The following is a 16,591-nucleotide window of genomic DNA, read 5'->3' as shown; positions in this document are numbered from 1 at the left end:
TAAATGTGTTACTCACACAGGTTAGGCTAGTGACAAAACTAAAAATCACAGTATGTTCGGACAGCCTTTGGTTATCAGGGGATGCTGGGAGTTGTAGTTTTGCAACAGCTGAAGGCACGCTGGTTAGACAACACTGACATAATATAAAACTTTCTTGTCTATACAGATGGCTTACTACCAGCCACCCAACACAACAGTCAACGAATGTGTTACCCAGACAGGTTAGGCAAAGTTCACACCACTGCGAAGCTCTGTCCTGTTCAGGGTCCGTTCTGCTCATTATTTTTTTTTGCGTGGAACAGACCCTGAATGGGTTGGAGCACAATCAACACTACAGGGTCTCAACAAGTCCCACTGACCTTAATTGGGTCCATCGGATGTCTGGTATTTTAGGGGAGATGAGCAGAGAAAAACACTAGACATGCAGTATTCTTTTCTCCACTCAATGGCAGTCTTTTTGCGATGGAGCTCCCTTTAGTGGAGCTCAATGATGATGTGAATGAGACCTTAGAATGCCCCCTTTTTGAGGTTGCAAACTTCCAGATTTATACTCCCCTCAGTGGTGCAGGTTCCTCACAGCTTCTCTCGCAGACTGAGTCTCATCTAGTTTTAAAGCCCGTGACTAGCTGTTTTGAGCACCTGTGCTGATCTGGGTTGGTCTGAAAACCTGGAGTGGCTCCGAAGGGGAATGAAAGACCCCACTACCAAACCTGCCCTCCCTCCCATTAAAATCCAGGCCCTATAATTGGACTTACCAAAAGTCTCAATCAAGCTAAGTTTTACCAAATATTTTAAATTATTTTCCTGAATGGGATATGCAGTTCCTAAAAGCTCATGTCCACATACCACAGGTACCTTGGAGAAATATAGTGATCCCCATCTCACATTCCTTCCACTTGAATAAGGATAAGATGCAACAACAGACACAGCCCATAGATGGGTATTGAGCTGTTTCTTAAAAATAACAAAAAATAATAATTTTTTTATCGTTTGTAAACTTTCAGATGTGTGTGAGCACAGGAGTTGGGGAAGTGAATAAAAGACAAAGTGAGACATCCATGGACTTCAGTAGAAGTACAAGCTGCAAGTTTTGGTGCATTTTTTTGCAGAAAACAGCTACTTACTGGGCCCGAAAAACTCTTTCAAATTCGGGTGGCCCTGTTGTACAGGGAGGGGAGACGCTGTACTTCCTCCGAGCAGCAATGACCTGCAAGGAAAAATATGCTACAAAAAAAAGAACAATTATCATCATATTGAAAATGTGCTAAAGGTCTTAGTAATCAGTAATATAATAATCAGCCTGGTTAGCATAAGCTGGTATTTCCCAACCAGGGTGCCGTTGGCTGTCCGGGCATGCTGAGAATTGTAGTTTTGCAACAGCTGGAGGCACCCTGATATCAGCAGCTACATAGGAAATACTGTGATACAATCATTTCATAGCTTACAGTTAATCTAAATATATATATATAAAAAAGAGAAGACCTGACTCATCAACGTCCAGCCTAAACCCTTGGACCTAGAAAGCTGAATATTTTCACAGGTGTTGTTTTTAAGACGACGACGAGGAATAAGGAAGGATTTTTCGAAGTTCAACCCTTAAAGGGGTTCTCCGGTGCTTAAACATCTTATCCCCTATCCAAAGTATAGTGGATAAGATGCCTGATCGCGGGAGTCCCGCAGCTGGGGACCCCTGGGATCATGCACACAGCACCCCGTTTGTAATCAGTGCCCGGAGCGTGTTCGCTCCGGGACTGATAACCGGCGACTGCAGGCCCGTGGCGTGTGACGTCACGCCTCCGCCCCTGTGTGACGTCATGCTCCGCCCCTCAATGCAAGCCGACGGGAGGGGGCGTGATAGCTATCACGCCCCCTCCCATAGGCTTGCATTGAGGGGCGGAGCGTGATGTCACACGGGGGTGGAGGCGTGACGTCACACGCCGCCGACCCTGCGGTCGGCCGGTAATCAGTCGCGGAGGTAATCTCAACCTTTTTTAATGGGAAAATTTGCACCATTACTCTTAAATAAAAACGTCTGTCTGTATCTGTATTTACATAATAATAATCCTCCGAAAAATCTATCAAAACACGAAGAAATTTGCACAAAAAAGTTTGGAACCCTATACAGGAGGCTGATGGAAACCCATCAAATATGCCTTAATGAGGCAATACTGTGGTAAGGGATAGCCCCTCAGAGACCCAAAAGCAGGACTGTTTGTTTGGATGATTTATGGGAGCAACCAGATATTCCTTAGGACTAGTGATATGGCACATGGTCCTTTTAGGTCTTTCTCAGGCAGTGGTTCTCAACCTTTTTGGCGACTGTAACCCCCAAAGGCTGAAATTATGTCCGCGGGTACCCCCTTGCGCGGAACTTGCACGCGAGGGGTACCTGCAGACAAAAGGCGTGTTCTTACCTTTATACTAATGCATTCGCCCTCCATCTTAATCCCCTTATGCTATTATCCCCCTCCATCTTAATACCCTTGTGCTATTATTCCCCCCCTCCATATTTATCCCCTTATGCTATTATTCCCCTCTCCATCTTAATCCACTTGTGCCATTATTATCCAAAATGGCAAAAGGGAATCAGAGGGAGGGGGGAATAATAGCACAAGGGGATAAAGATGGAGGGGGAATAATGGCACAAGGGGATAAAGATGGAGGGGGAATAATGGCACAAGGGGATAAAGATGGAGGGGGAATAATGGCACAAGGGGATAAAGATGGAGGGGGAATAATGGCACAAGGGGATAAAGATGGAGGGGGGAATAATAGCACAAGGAGATTAAGATGGAGGGGGAATAATAGCACAAGGAGATTAAGATGGAGGGGGAATAATGACACAATGGGATTAAAATGGAGGGGGAATAATAGCACAAGGAGATTAAGATAAAGGGGGAATAATAGCACAAGGGGATTAAGATGGAGGGGGGAATAATGGCACAATGGGATTAAAATGGAGGGGGAATAATCAACCCCCCCCCCGCATCTTAATCTCTTGTGACATTATTCCCCCCTTCCTCTGATCCCCTTTTGCCATATCGGATAAAAATCGAGGGGGAATAATAGCACAAAAGGATTAAAATGGAGGGGGAATAATAGCACAAGGGGATTAAGATGGAGGGGGAGAAGGATAATGGCGGAGGAGGGATGTGGAGTAATAAAGCACAAGGCATTAAAATGTAATGCCTTGTGCCTTCTTACTCCTCATCACCCCCTCCCCCATTATCCCTCTCCTCTTCCATCTTAATGTCTTGTGCCATTTCCCCCTCTCCATTTTAATCCCCTTGTGCCATTATTATCCGATATGGCAAAAGAGGATCAGAGGGAGGGGAGAATAATGGCGCAAGGGGATTAAGATGGAGGGGGGGGGAATGGCGCAAGGGGATTAAGAGGGAGGGGGGAAATGGCGCATGAGATTAAGATGGAGGGGGGGAAATGGCGCATGAGATTAAGATGGAGGGGTAAAGGGATATTGGCGGTGGGGGGATGGGGAGTAATAAAGCACAAGGCATTAAAATTTACTCCCCATACCCCCCCCCCCCCCCCCCCCCGCCATTATCCCTCTCCCCTCCATCTTAATGCCTTGTGTTCCGTCCCATGCATCCCCCCTCTGTCCAATACATCCCCCCCTCTGGCCCACACAGTTGTTATTAACTTTTGTTTCCTTCTACCTGACCTCCTGCAGGACTCTGTTTGCTGCTACTTCACGCAGCACGTCCCGTTTGGCGGGGCCGCACTGACGTGTGACATCCTCCTGTACTGTGCGGCAACTCCGCGCAACGTCAGGGGAGGTCACACGTCTCCCCGGCAACCACACAGCTCACTCACAGTAGCCGCGGCTGTAGCTCAGGTTGCGCTACTGTACAGTGAGCTGCCATGGCTATGAACTGTCAAATACTGGCCAATGCATAGCAGGTATTTGACAGCGTTTTCGCGTACCCCCAAACAACCCCTGGCGTACCCCTAGGGGTACGCGTACCCTGGGTTGAGAACCCAGGTTCTAAGGGATCATAAAAGACGCTTCAGTTGGTGTCCTTTAACTAAAGATGACATTCAATCAAATAGGGCTATAAAATCGTTTTGAATTCAATGCCGATTCGGCTTCGGCCCTACACTCTCTTGTCCAGGAGTAAAGTGCCCAGATTTACTAAGTAGTTAAGTAGTGATGCACACCTTCTTCAAGTAACTCTATTGGGTAAACAGTGATGGAATGTTGCATCGCTGTTTGCTGTAAAAGAGCAAAGACTCCTGTAAATTTGACAAAGGTCCCTGCTTTTTTCCAAGTTTACATGGTGCCTCACTCAAGGGCACCATGGAAACTACATACTGAGCAGGAGGCATTTGTTTTATATGTTTCCAAAGATAGAAAACACAGGGCACTCACCACTCTGTTATACTTGGTGTGTACTTTATTTCGGATCCTCTTTTACATCAAGTGCAGACAGACGCTAGTGCAGGGATGTCTCGCTGGGCAACAGTGCAGTTTTGCGTTGGACTTTCACTTTAACTGGCCCACACGTCATCACGTTCTGAGACACGTCCTAAATAGTACCTGCTCTCTGCAGTCACAGCAACGTATAAACAGCATTAGACAGGTGAGTGATTTAAAAACATATCTAAAAACAAACCAGACTCATAACAGAGTATTTAATGCAGTTCTGTCATTCAGACCTATTAAGCCCGACAATAGGTCGTCCCAGGGGTTGGCTCTCCGACATGTAGACTTTTGGCAGTATGTACCAAGAGGGTTTTTTTTTTTTTTGAGAAAAAGATGCTCTGCAGTTGCTTAACTAATTATACCTCTTTCAACATATTTACCGAGAAACGTTCTCAACTTTTCCAAAATCCTTACAGTAAGGTCTGCTCGAAATCATGATATTTCCCAGCTGGTTTGGTGCCTCATTATCATGATCTTTTTTCGGCCACAGCACTATTGCACCCCCCTTATCTGCTTTTGAGATAATAATATCATCTCTACTTCCTAATTTCTCAAGTGCTTTCTTTTCTGTAGCAGATAAATTGCGAACAGGTTCAGGATATATAAGTGCTTTCACTTCTTTTAACACTGTCATGCTAAAGATATCTAATACATTTTCCGGCGCTATAGGGGGGTTAAATGTAGATAGGTTCCCGCCTTTAAATGCATTAGTCTCCCCTTCAACACCTCTATACCAGGCAACACCTCTATACCAGCTAAGTCACATAAATCTAGCAAGCCCTCCTTATCTTTGTCATCAATTTTTTTTGGAATACTAAAGCCTTGTGAACTAACTCTGCAAGCAGTTTCACCATTCCTTTTCTTTTGCATTACTACCACCACATTTTTTATTGTTAGCAAAATATTTTTTCAAATTAAGTTTCCGTATACACCTCCACCAGACACCCCTGCACTAGCGTCTGTCTGCACTTGATGTAAAAGAGGATCCAAAATAAAGTACACACCGAAGTATAACAGAGTGGTGAGTGCCCTGTGTTTTCTATCTTTGGAAGCATATTTTGGATGGACTGTCTGCATTTACAGTGAGCACAACCCGTAAGCACAGTGTTGAGATCCTAGTCCGGTGTCAGCGTCCGTCCGCATGAGGTGCTTGAGCCCAGCAGTGCCGAGTTTCTTTGTATAGAGATTGTGGATTTGCTGCTCTTTCTCTGAACATGTAGGTGGAGTCAGCATTTTGGGAATGGATGTGCAACAGTATATACCGGACATTGCTATCACTGCAGGACGTGTTGATGCAGGGGTGTTTTTCTCTCCCAGTGGAGCAGGGGAACGAGTTACAGTTATTAAGCAATAAGGCCCTGGAGTTTAAGATCAATACATTGGCAGACATGGAAACTTGTCTATTCTGGACAATAAACGCTCTTAAAGCCTATATGGAAGTTAATCGTATACCATGAGGCTTGCGAGTCTACAAGCCTCCGTCACAATATGTTGAGGATTTGAGTTTTGTCCGGGAGTGGGATGAATTGCACATTCAGCATTCGCTAGACATACAAAAAAGGAATATGAAATGGTGACAATGGAATTATGTAAGGCAAAGAGTCTCCGAACAGCAATTTAACAAATTCTTGCAGAACCTCGATAAAAAAAAGTGTCAGCCTTACAGGAATCTATAAAGGGGATCAAGAGAGATACATTTTTCAGAGATAGAAAAGATTTTCACTCTCAGCAGATATTTTCTTGGAGTAGAAAGAAAGAAGGGAAGAAAAGAGGACAATTTAATAATCAGAATATGTATAAAGGAAAACCAAAAAGCACCGATTTCATGACTACTGAGTCAGATGCAAGTGTATCCATTGAGTCTGAACAAGATGCTAAGGAGGAAAACGCAGGCACATCCAGTGGCCCTTTAGGAAAAGGGTTAGAAGAGGAAGGGGCAGGAAAAAGAGTGCTGAGAAAAATGAACCCCAAAAGCAAAAGTGTAACGTGGCGCAAGTGAATAATTATGAAGGGCATTTACTAATCTTTTACTATGTAGTCTGGTTTTTACCCTGTTTTTTTCTACTTCATTTTTGACTATAATAAATTTGGCACACATGGGCAAAAGTGGGAAATATGCTTCATGTAGTAGAAAAAATAGTCTGTTCCTTTTTCCTGCTGTCTGAACAGGTTTGGCTGCTAGGTTTCCTTCTGGATCTTTTGTTTTTGATTTTTTTTTTAGCTTTTTCACCACATCTAAATAATTCAATAACTAAATTGTAGTCATGGCTCAGAATAGTGGTAAACGGCGTTTAGTGTGTGTGTGTGTATGTGTTTATTACATTTTTTTAACACTGTTTTTTCTCCCTAAATGTACTTACACTTTTTTTTTTTGTTACTTCTTCTACAGATCCGTGTATCCTGTGGACTCTTTCGGATTCGGTGGACTACTTCGACGACCAGCGTTTTTCTTTGCTTGATGTTAATAAAATGGTTAACGAGGGCTTGTGGGGGAGTGTTTTTTTGTAATAATTTTTTTTTTTTAAACGGTTGTGTTTTTTTTTTTTTTACTTTACTGGACAGGCTTAGTAGTGGAAGCTGTGTTACAGACGGAGTCCATTACTAAGCCGGGTTTAGCGTTAGCCACAAAAACAGCTAGCGCTAACCCCCAATTATTGCCCCGGTACCCAACGCCACAGGGGTGCCGGGAAGAGCCGGTACCAACAGGCCCGGAGCGTCAAATATGGCGCTCCTGGGCCTAGGCGGTAACAGACTGGCATTATTTAGGCTGGGGAGGGCCAGTAACAATGGTCCTCGCCCACCCTGGTAACGTCAGGCTGTTACTGTTTGGTGGGTATTTGGCTGAGAATAAAAATAGGGGGAACCCTATGTTTTTTTTTTTTAAATATTTAATTATTTATTTTAAAAAACGCATAGGGTCCCCCCTATTTTTATTCTCAGCCAAATACCAACCAAACAGTAACAGCCTGACGCTACCAGGGTGGGCGAGGACCATTGTTACTGGCCCTCCCCAGCCTAAATAACGCCAGCCTGTTACCGCCTAGGCCCAGGAGTGCCATTTTTGACGCTCCGGGCCTGTTGGTACCGGCTCTTCCCGGCACCCTTGTGGTGTTGGTTACCGGAGTAATAATTGGGGGTTAGCGCTAGCTGTTTTTGTGGCTAATGCTAAGCCCAGCTTAGTAATGGACTCTGTCTATAAGACAGCTTCCACTACTAAACCTGTCAAGTAAAGTAAGGAAAAAACACAACAGGTTTTAAAACATTTTTATTACAAAAAACACTCGTTAACCATTTTATTAAAATCAAACAAAGAAAAACGCTGGTCATCGAAGTAGTCCACCAAATCCTAAGGAGTCCACAGGATACACGGATCTGAAATGAGAAGAAAAAAAATGGGTTAGTACATTTATTATCACCTGCTCACACATCTCCCGCCCCGCACGACTACAACTGCCAGCATGCCCTTACAGTAAGGACATGCTTGGAGTTGTAGTTGTGTGGTTCAGGAGATGTGTGGGCAAGTGACAAGCTTGTCCCCTGCCCCCAGCTGCAGGACTACAACTCCCAGCATGCCCTTACAGTAAGGTGGGGCAGAGGCCGAGCACAGTGTTTCCCAACCTGGGAGTTGTAGTTTTGCAACAACTGGAGGCACTATGGTTAGGAAACACTGTTTTAGGCCAGTGTCTCCCAACCAGGGTGCCTCCAGATGTTGCAAAACTACAACTCCCAGCATGCCTGGACAGCCTTTGGCTGTCCAGGCATGCTGGGAGTTGTAGTCTTGCAATATCTGGAGGCACCCTGGTTGGGAAACACTGTTTTAGGGCTTGGGCAACTTACCGGCTTCCGTAGGATCCAGCGCCGCACGACATTGCCGCAAGACACTGCCGCTCGACAGTGCCGCCCGACGATCTCCATCACCGATCGTCGCTGGAGCCTCGGAAGGGTAAGTGATCGTCTTCGCCGGTCCCCTTCAGCTGTTTAGTTTTGCAACAGCTGGAGGACTACAGTTTACAGACCACAAACCAGTGGTCTGCAAACTGTTGCCCTCCAGCTGTTTCAAAACTACAATACCCAGCATGCCCTGACGGCCAAAGCCTTTGGCTGTCAGGGCAGGAGCCCGGGCTGACATTACAGTGCAGCCGCCTGGGCTCCTCATACTGCCTCCCCGCTACCCTCACTTATGGGGAAACTGATATCCCCCCCCCCTTGTCTCCCGCCCGCGCCGCTCAGCTCCCGCTGCTACAAGACTGCAACTCCCAGCGTAAATCAAGTGGGGAAAAAATATTTGACTTTCTAGTCGCACGAAAGTCGCACGAAAAATAGGGTAGGCGCAATTGCGACTATTTAGCGCCAAAATTAGTCAGAAAAAAATGACTAAACCCCTTAGTAAATGCTCCTCATAGTTGTTAATTTAACAGATCTGGAGTTGGATGAAGAAATGCTGTCCGCATTAAACAAGGGATTTAAGTTTGGCTTAGTGGATTATACAAGGTTCCAAGAGGACTGGTGGAGGTGTATATGGAAACTTAATTTGAAAAAATATTTTGCTAACAATAAAAGATGTGGTGGTAGTAATGCAAAAGAAAAGGATGGTGATACTGCTTGCAGAGTTAGCTCACTAGGCTTTGGAATTCCAAAAGAATTTGATGAAAAAGATAAGCAGGGCTTTCTTGATTTATGTGACTTAGCTGGTATAGAGGTGTTGCCACGTGATGAAGGGGAAACTAATGCATATAAAGGCAGGAAGCCATCTACATTTAACCCCCCTATAGTGCCGGGAAATGTATTAGATATCTTTAGCATTACAGTGTTAAAAGAAGTCAAAGCACTTATATATCCTGAACCTGTTAGCACTATATCTGCTACAGAAAAGAAAGCACTTGAGAAATTAGGAAGTTGAAATGATTTTATTATCTCGAAAGCAGATAAGGGGGGTGCAATAGTGCTATGGCCAAAAGAAGATCATGATAATGAAGCATCAAACCAGCTGGGAAATATCATGATTTATGAAAAATTTAGAGCAGACCCTGCTGAAAGGATTTTGGAAAAGTTGAGAATGTAAATGTACATTAAATGTAAGTATGTTGAAAGAGGTATAATTAGTGAAGCAACTGCAGAGCATCTTTTTCTCAAAAAAAAATTACATACTGCCGAAAGTCCACAAGTCAGAGAGCTAACCCCCGGGACGACCTATAGTCTCAGGGATTGGCTCTCCCGAATGGTTAATTTCCCCTTTGTTAAGCCGTATCCCATCATATTTAAAACATACAGGAGACCTGATTTGTATTTTGAATGAGTTCCATAGGCAGCCTAACTACAACCTTGCAACGACAGATGTCGAGAGCCTGTACACCCGAATCCCTCACGATGCGGGTGTACAGGCTCCACTACAGTTTTTGTCCCAAACTTACAAGTCCCCTGAGTTTGTGGAATTTGTGACTGAGGCTTTAATGTTCATCCTTTCAAACAATACATTCCAGTATGACAGGGAGTGGTACAGACAGATCCTTGGCATGGCCATGGGGTCACCGACCTCATGCGCCTATGCTAATATCTTCTTCGTCATACTGAATAGCAATTGTGTGTTCATGACTCTAAATCCATTTGTGGGAAAAATAAAGCTATATCTGCGATTCGTGGATGAGCTCTTTATCTTCTGTGACTGGACAGAAAATGAGTTTAACCAGTTTGTAGAATATATGAACAACAACAATGGTGTAAATATGCGGTTTACGTCCCAGTTTGGTAGAGAACATCTAGAGTTCTATGATGTACAGACTTATATCGAACAAAACGCAATAATAACATCAGGCTTTAGAAAAGATCTTGCAAGAAATTCCCTTTTACATTACGAATCCTCCCCATGTCAAGCAAAGTATTCCCCTTAGCCAACTACTTAGGTTGAGAACGATTAACAGCAACAGCTCAAGGTATAATGAACAGGCAGATGAACTACAGAAACGGCTACTATAAAGGGGATATCCAACAAAAATAATAGAAGCGGCAAGGAAAAAAGCCGACGGCATTTCCAGAGAAATATTACTGAGAGAAAGAAAAAGGTAAATAAAGATAATTCAAGGATAGCGTTCTCCTTTGAGAATTCCCCTCTTAATAATGTAATAAAAAATGCCATCTATAATAATTGGAGTCTTTTGCAGAGTGATGAGAATCTTGCAGACTTAACTAGTGCTAAACCCATTATAGCATACAAGAAAAATAGAACCATTAGTGATCAACTGAAAAGGTTTAAACAGAGAAAAGTGGAGAAGAAGAAACATTGGCTGTCTGAACAGAGACCTACAGGCAATTTCTGGTGTGGGGCCTGTTCATTTTGCCACTTAAACTCAAAAGCAAAAGAAATAACACTAAATGGATATGTTAAAAAAGTGAAACAGTTAATAACATGTCGTTCATCTTATATTGTGTAGCATTAACATGTAAATGCGATCGTTTCTACACTGAAAAAACTAAACGTCCATTATTCCATCGGATACGTGAACATGCCCGATCCTTGAGAACCGTTGCAGGAACTCTGCGCTTCATCCAGCATATCAATGAGGTGCATAGAGGGGAAAAAGATGCCTTTTAGTTCAACAAGATTGAAAGGGTGGAGCATGCACCCGAAGAATGGAATAAAGATGAGCTGCTAATAAGAAAAGAAACCAGATGGATTCTGCATCTGGAAGCTATGGACCTAATAGGTCTGAATGACAGAACTGAATTAAATGCTCTGTTACAAGTCCCCCTGGTTTATTTTTAGATATGTTTTTAAATCACTCACCTGTGTGATGTTGTTTATACGTTGCTATGACTGCAGAGGGCAGGTGCTTTAGGACGTGTTTCAACTGACCCACGCGTGATGACGTGTGGGCCAGTTGAAGCGCAAGTCCAGTGCAAAACGGCACTGTTGCCCAGCAAGACACTCCTGCACTAGCGTCTGTCTGCACTTGATGTAAAAGAGGATCCGAAATAAACACACACCAAAGTATAACAGAGTGCTGAGTGCCCTGTGTTTTCTATCTTTGGAAGCATATTTTGGATGGACTGTCTGCATTTACAGTGAGCACAACCTTAAGCACAGTGTCAGCGTCCGTCCGCATGAGGTGCTTGAGCCCAACAGTGCCAAGTTTCTTTGTATAGAGATTGGGCATTTGTTTTATGCCTCCTGCTCAGTGAATAAAAGCTGGACTGAACACACAGTGCCACAAAAGAAAATGCCAGTTTGGACCAGGCTACAGAGAGAACCGAGAAGCAGGTGAGTGTCACAAGTAGCGCTTCAGCCAGACGTGTTGGCTGCGAGCGTGCTCCGGCCCCTTCCTCCCGTGCTGCTTCTGCCGCATTTGAACGCCGGGCTCTCACTCTCCGCATCTCTGTCCCCTCCACTGTTCTCTGCTGTCAGCACGTGCGCCCCTGCCTCCTAGGGCATGCGCGCCGGCTTCCTCAGATTTCAAGGGCCAGCGCACCATTGATTGGTGCTTGTCTGGTCCTGTGTCTATTTAACCCCAGACTTTCTTCTTGTCCTTGCCAGATCTTTGTGCTTACTAGCCCTACAAAAAGCATTTCAATTGTGTGTTGTCTACAGTGTTCCAGACCTCTTGCTTTGTGACCTTGCTCCTGTGCCGCCTGCCCTGACCTCTTGCCTGTCCAGAGTACGAGTTTGCCTCATCCTACCTGTGCCACGTAACACCTAAGCAGCCTGTGTGGACAAGTGGTATCAGGGGTAGCGACCTGGGTGCCGCTTTGCAGCGGGCTTTGGTGAAAACGAGCGGCACCTTAGACTTCTGTTACGCCGAGCGCTCCGGGTCCCTGCTCCTCCCCGGAGCGCTTGCGGCGTTCACCTCCATGCAGCGCCCCAGCGCTGCATTAATGTAACCGGCGGGGATGCGACCCGCGTAGCGAGACGCGCCCGCCTGCGGCTTGCATCCCAATCCCCTCACCTGTCCCGTCCTCCATCGGCTCAGTCCCGGCGCGCGCGGCCCTGCTCCCTAGGGCGCGCACACAGTGCGCCAGGCCCAATCAATACATCCACCTGTGTCCTCATTATAAAAACCCACTTCCCCTTCCTGGTATTGCCGAATCTCTTTGCCTCAGTGCCAGACCCTCTGCTGTTGCCCCTGACTACGATCCTTGCTGCCTGCCCTGACCTTCTGCTACGTCCGACCTTGCTCTTGCCTTGTCCCTTGTACCGCGCCTGTCTCAGCCGTCAGCTGGGGTTGAGTCGCTATCGTGTGGAACGACCTGGGGGTTACCTGCCGCTGCAAGTCCATCCCGCTTTGCGGCGGGCTCTGGTGAAAACCAGTAACCCCTTAGACTCTGTTCCCCTGGTACGGCCCACGTCATCACCCCACTGACACAGAGGATCCACCACCAGTATCCTCACTGCATATCCATCCGGACCCTGACAACTCCACTCCCTGGTATGGCCCACGCCATCATCCACACAGGTTCAGCACATTCACTGCTCCACTGCCATATCAGTAAGATCCGGCTATGGATCCCTGCCGGGATGCCTATGCATAATGTTACAGATATTTCCCCCATCGTGGCTCAACAGTCGCAACAGTTAGCTCATCAGGCGCAACAACTTAATCAGTTGTCTGCTATGATGCAACAGCTTCTTTCTGTTCATCAGCAACAACCGCAGCAGCCACAACCTGTTCCAGAGGCTCCTTCACTCCCTGCAGTTTCTTCCGGATCTAAACTTTGTTTATCCTTGCCTGCGAAGTATGAAGGAGATCCCAAATTGTGTAGAGGTTTTGTGACCCAGTGCTCAATGCATTTGGAACTCATGGTTGATCAGTTCCAGATGGAGCAAGATGAAGTGGCGTTTGTGGTCAGTCTGCTGTTTGGAAAAGCCCTGGCCTGGGCTACTCCTCTTTCAGATCATAATGATCCGGTGTCTTCTAACCTGCAGGCCTTTCTCTCTGAATTACGCAATGTCTTTAAAGAACCTGCACAGGTTTCCTCTGCCGAGACTACTTTACTGAACCTCCGCCAAGGGGACTCTTCAGTTGGCGATTACGCAGATCAATTCCGCACCTTAGCTTCCAAATTGCCCTGGAATGACCTGGCCTTGTGTGCTACATTCAAAAAAGGACTTTATAGTAGAATCAAGGACGTTCTCACTGCACGAGATTCTCCGTCTACCCTAAGTGAACTAATCCTTTTGGCCACCCAGATTGATGTGAGTTTTGCCGAGGCAGGAAGAACTTCGTTTGGAGAGGATTTCCCCGTCTGGCACCCGTGTTCCAACATCCTCCATTATCGTCTCCATTGCCTTCTGCCGAAGAGGCTATGCAGGTGGATCGAACTCGGCTAACACAGCAGGAAATAATCCGTCCATGCAGTGAGAATTTATGCCTCTATTTTGCCAGTCCGAAGCACTTTCTCAAAGACTGTTCTTTACATCCACAGCGTCCAGGAAACACTTGCACCTAGGGCACGTAGGAGAGGCGTCTCTGGGTGTGAATACTACCTTTCCTCCTTTGATCATGCTGGTCCAAGTCTATACCTCTTCTAAGACATCTTTCTTCGCCTCAGCATTTTTGTACTCAGGTTCCGCAGGAGATTTTATTGCTTCTTCCTTGGTCCATAAATATCGTCTCCCAGTGACTCGGCTTGCTAAGCCTTTGTATATCTCTTCTGTCAATGGAGAACACCTTAATTGTATGGTGCTTTTCCGCACTGAACTCTCATCATGCAAGCAGGTGTCTTACATAAGGAGAGGATTGAGTTCTACGTGCTTCCTCAGTGAACTTTGAAGCTTCTTCTTGATCTTCCTTGGCTTCAACGTCACACTCTGCAGCTCGACTAGAAATCTGGTAAGGTCACTCTTGGGGACCTTTTTGCCAAAACCACTGTCTTTAGTCTACTCAGCCTAAGACGGCCTCTTCCCCTCCTTCTGTGCCGAGCCTGCCTCTTCCTTATCAGGATTATTCAGATGTGTTCTGCGAAAAGCAGGCCGAGTCTTATCCACCACATCGTTCTTATGACTGTCCTATTGATCTACAACCTTGGACTATGCCTCCCAGGGGAAGAATTATATCCTTTGTCAGTCCCAGAGACACAAGCTATGGCTAAAGAGAACCTCCAAAAGGGTTTCATACGAAAATCCTCCTCCCCTGTCGGTGCTGGATTCTTCTTTGTCAGAAAGAAGGATGGTTCTCTCCGTCGTTGCATAGATTACCAGGGATTAAACAAAATCACGATCAAGAATCGCTATCCTCTACCTTTGATCTCTGAACTCTTTGTTCATCTACGGGGTGCCAAGATTTTCCCCAAATTGGATTTGCGGGGAGCATACAATCTCATTCGAATTTGTGAAGGAGATGAATGGAAGACAGCCTTTAATACCCGTGATGGACACTTTGAGTCTCTCGTGATGCCTTTTGGCTTTTGTAACACTCCTGCTGTCTTTCAGGAATTCGTTAATGACATCTTCCGTGATTTACTTTATACATGTGTAGTGGTGTATCTTGATGATATTCTGATTTTCTCGTCCAATTTGGAGAAGCATCGCTCTCATGTCCGACAGGTTCTTCAGTGCCTCAGGGAAAATCATTTCTATGCCAAGCTTGAGAAATGCCTATTCGAGAGATCAAGTCTTCAATTTCCTGGTTACATTGCCTCCAACCAAGGTTTGCAGATGGACCCTGAAAAGTTGTCTACAGTTTTGGACTGGCCTCGACCTTCTGGCCTTCGAGCTATACAATGCTTTTTGGGCTATGCCAATTATTATCGTCAGTTCATTCCACATTTTTCTTTCTTGGTCGCCCCGATTGTGGTTCTCACGAAATAGAACTATAATCCTAAGTCTCCTGAAGCCAAAAAGGCCTGAGAAACCCTTCTTTTTGGAGGTAGATGCTTCATCCCTAGGAGCTGGAGCTGTCTTGACTCAAAAAATTTCCAAGGGCAAAACTGTTACCTGTGTTTTTTTCTCCAAGCCATTTTTGCCAGCAGAGAGGAACTACACTATCGGAGATTGGGAACTCCTCGCTATTAAGCTTGGCTTAGAAGAGTGACAACATCTATTGGAGGGTTCTTCTCATCCAGTCAGCATCTATACGGATCATAAGAATCTCTTATATCTTCAGTCTACTCAGTGCCTGAACCCTCGGCAGGCTAGATGGTCTCTTTCCTTTTCCAGGTTTAACTTCTTTATCAAATTCCGTGGAGTGGATAAGAATGTCCGAGCCGATACCCTCTCTAGGTCCTCCGATGTGGCTGGGCTGGATTCCACTCCATGGCATATTGTACCACCTGAGCATTTGATTTCTGCAGCTCCAGTTGACCTCCAGCAGTTTCCACCTGGGCGATCCTTCGTGCAACCTCAACTGAGACATAGTGTTTTGAACTGACATTCTTCTTTACTGGCTGGACATTCAGGATTACGGAAGTCCTTCCAGTGAATCTCTCGGCATTATTGGTGGCCACACCTAGAACACGATGTCACAGATTTTGTCCATTCCTGTGTTATCTGTGCTCGAGACAAGACTCCACGGCAGAGACCTGGAGGACTCCTTTGCTTATTCTGGAAACTCCATGGTCTCACATTGCTATGGGCTTTGCCACCTTCCTGTAACACTACGGTCATCTAGGTGGCTATTGATCGGTTCTCTAAGGTGACTCATTTCATTACTTTACCCGGTCTTCCATCTGCTCCTAGGCTGGCAAAAAAATTTCTTCAACATATCTTTCGCTTACATGGCCTTCCTACTCACATCATTTCAGATCGTGGGGTGCAATTTGTTTCCAAGTTCTGACAGTCCCTCTGTTCATGTCTAAAAATCAAGCTGGATTTTTCTTCTGCTTATCATCCCCAGACCAATGGCCAGGTAGAAAGAGTATATCAAATCCTGGAAGATTATCTTCATCATTTTGTCTCGGCCCGACAGAACGATTGGGTCGATCTCTTAACCTTGGCGGATTTCTCCTACAACCACAAAGAGTCCAGGAGAGTCTACATTCTTTGTAGTCTACGGTCATCTTCCTTCTGGCAGGAGACCGGGCGTTCTTTGCTTCATGCCTCCTCCCATATGAAATCTCAGGCGGATAAGAAGAGAAGGCCTCCTCCGACTTTTTCTTCTGGCAACAAGCTCTCCTACAAATACATCCATTTTAGGGTTTCCAGCTACAAATTGGGCCCTCGAT

At 45.5% G+C, this 16,591-nt stretch overlaps 1 protein-coding gene across 3 annotated transcripts in view; it reads right to left on the bottom strand.

Annotated features, from left to right (window-relative positions):
- The window catches only part of LTC4S (leukotriene C4 synthase), a 92,486-nt gene that overhangs the window by 36,244 nt on the left and 39,651 nt on the right, over nt 1-16,591 (bottom strand). For all 3 annotated transcript variants that reach the window (XM_056517020.1, XM_056517021.1, XM_056517023.1), the window contains one exon: nt 1,125-1,224. In XM_056517020.1, coding sequence (XP_056372995.1) covers nt 1,125-1,224 — 100 coding nt within the window. The remainder of the gene's footprint in view (nt 1-1,124; nt 1,225-16,591) is intronic.

Source organism: Hyla sarda, chromosome 4, assembly GCF_029499605.1.
Source record: "Hyla sarda isolate aHylSar1 chromosome 4, aHylSar1.hap1, whole genome shotgun sequence".
NCBI lineage: Eukaryota > Metazoa > Chordata > Amphibia > Anura > Hylidae > Hyla > Hyla sarda.
Note: the sequence above shows the minus strand (reverse complement) of the source record. Positions and strands in the feature narration are given on the sequence as shown.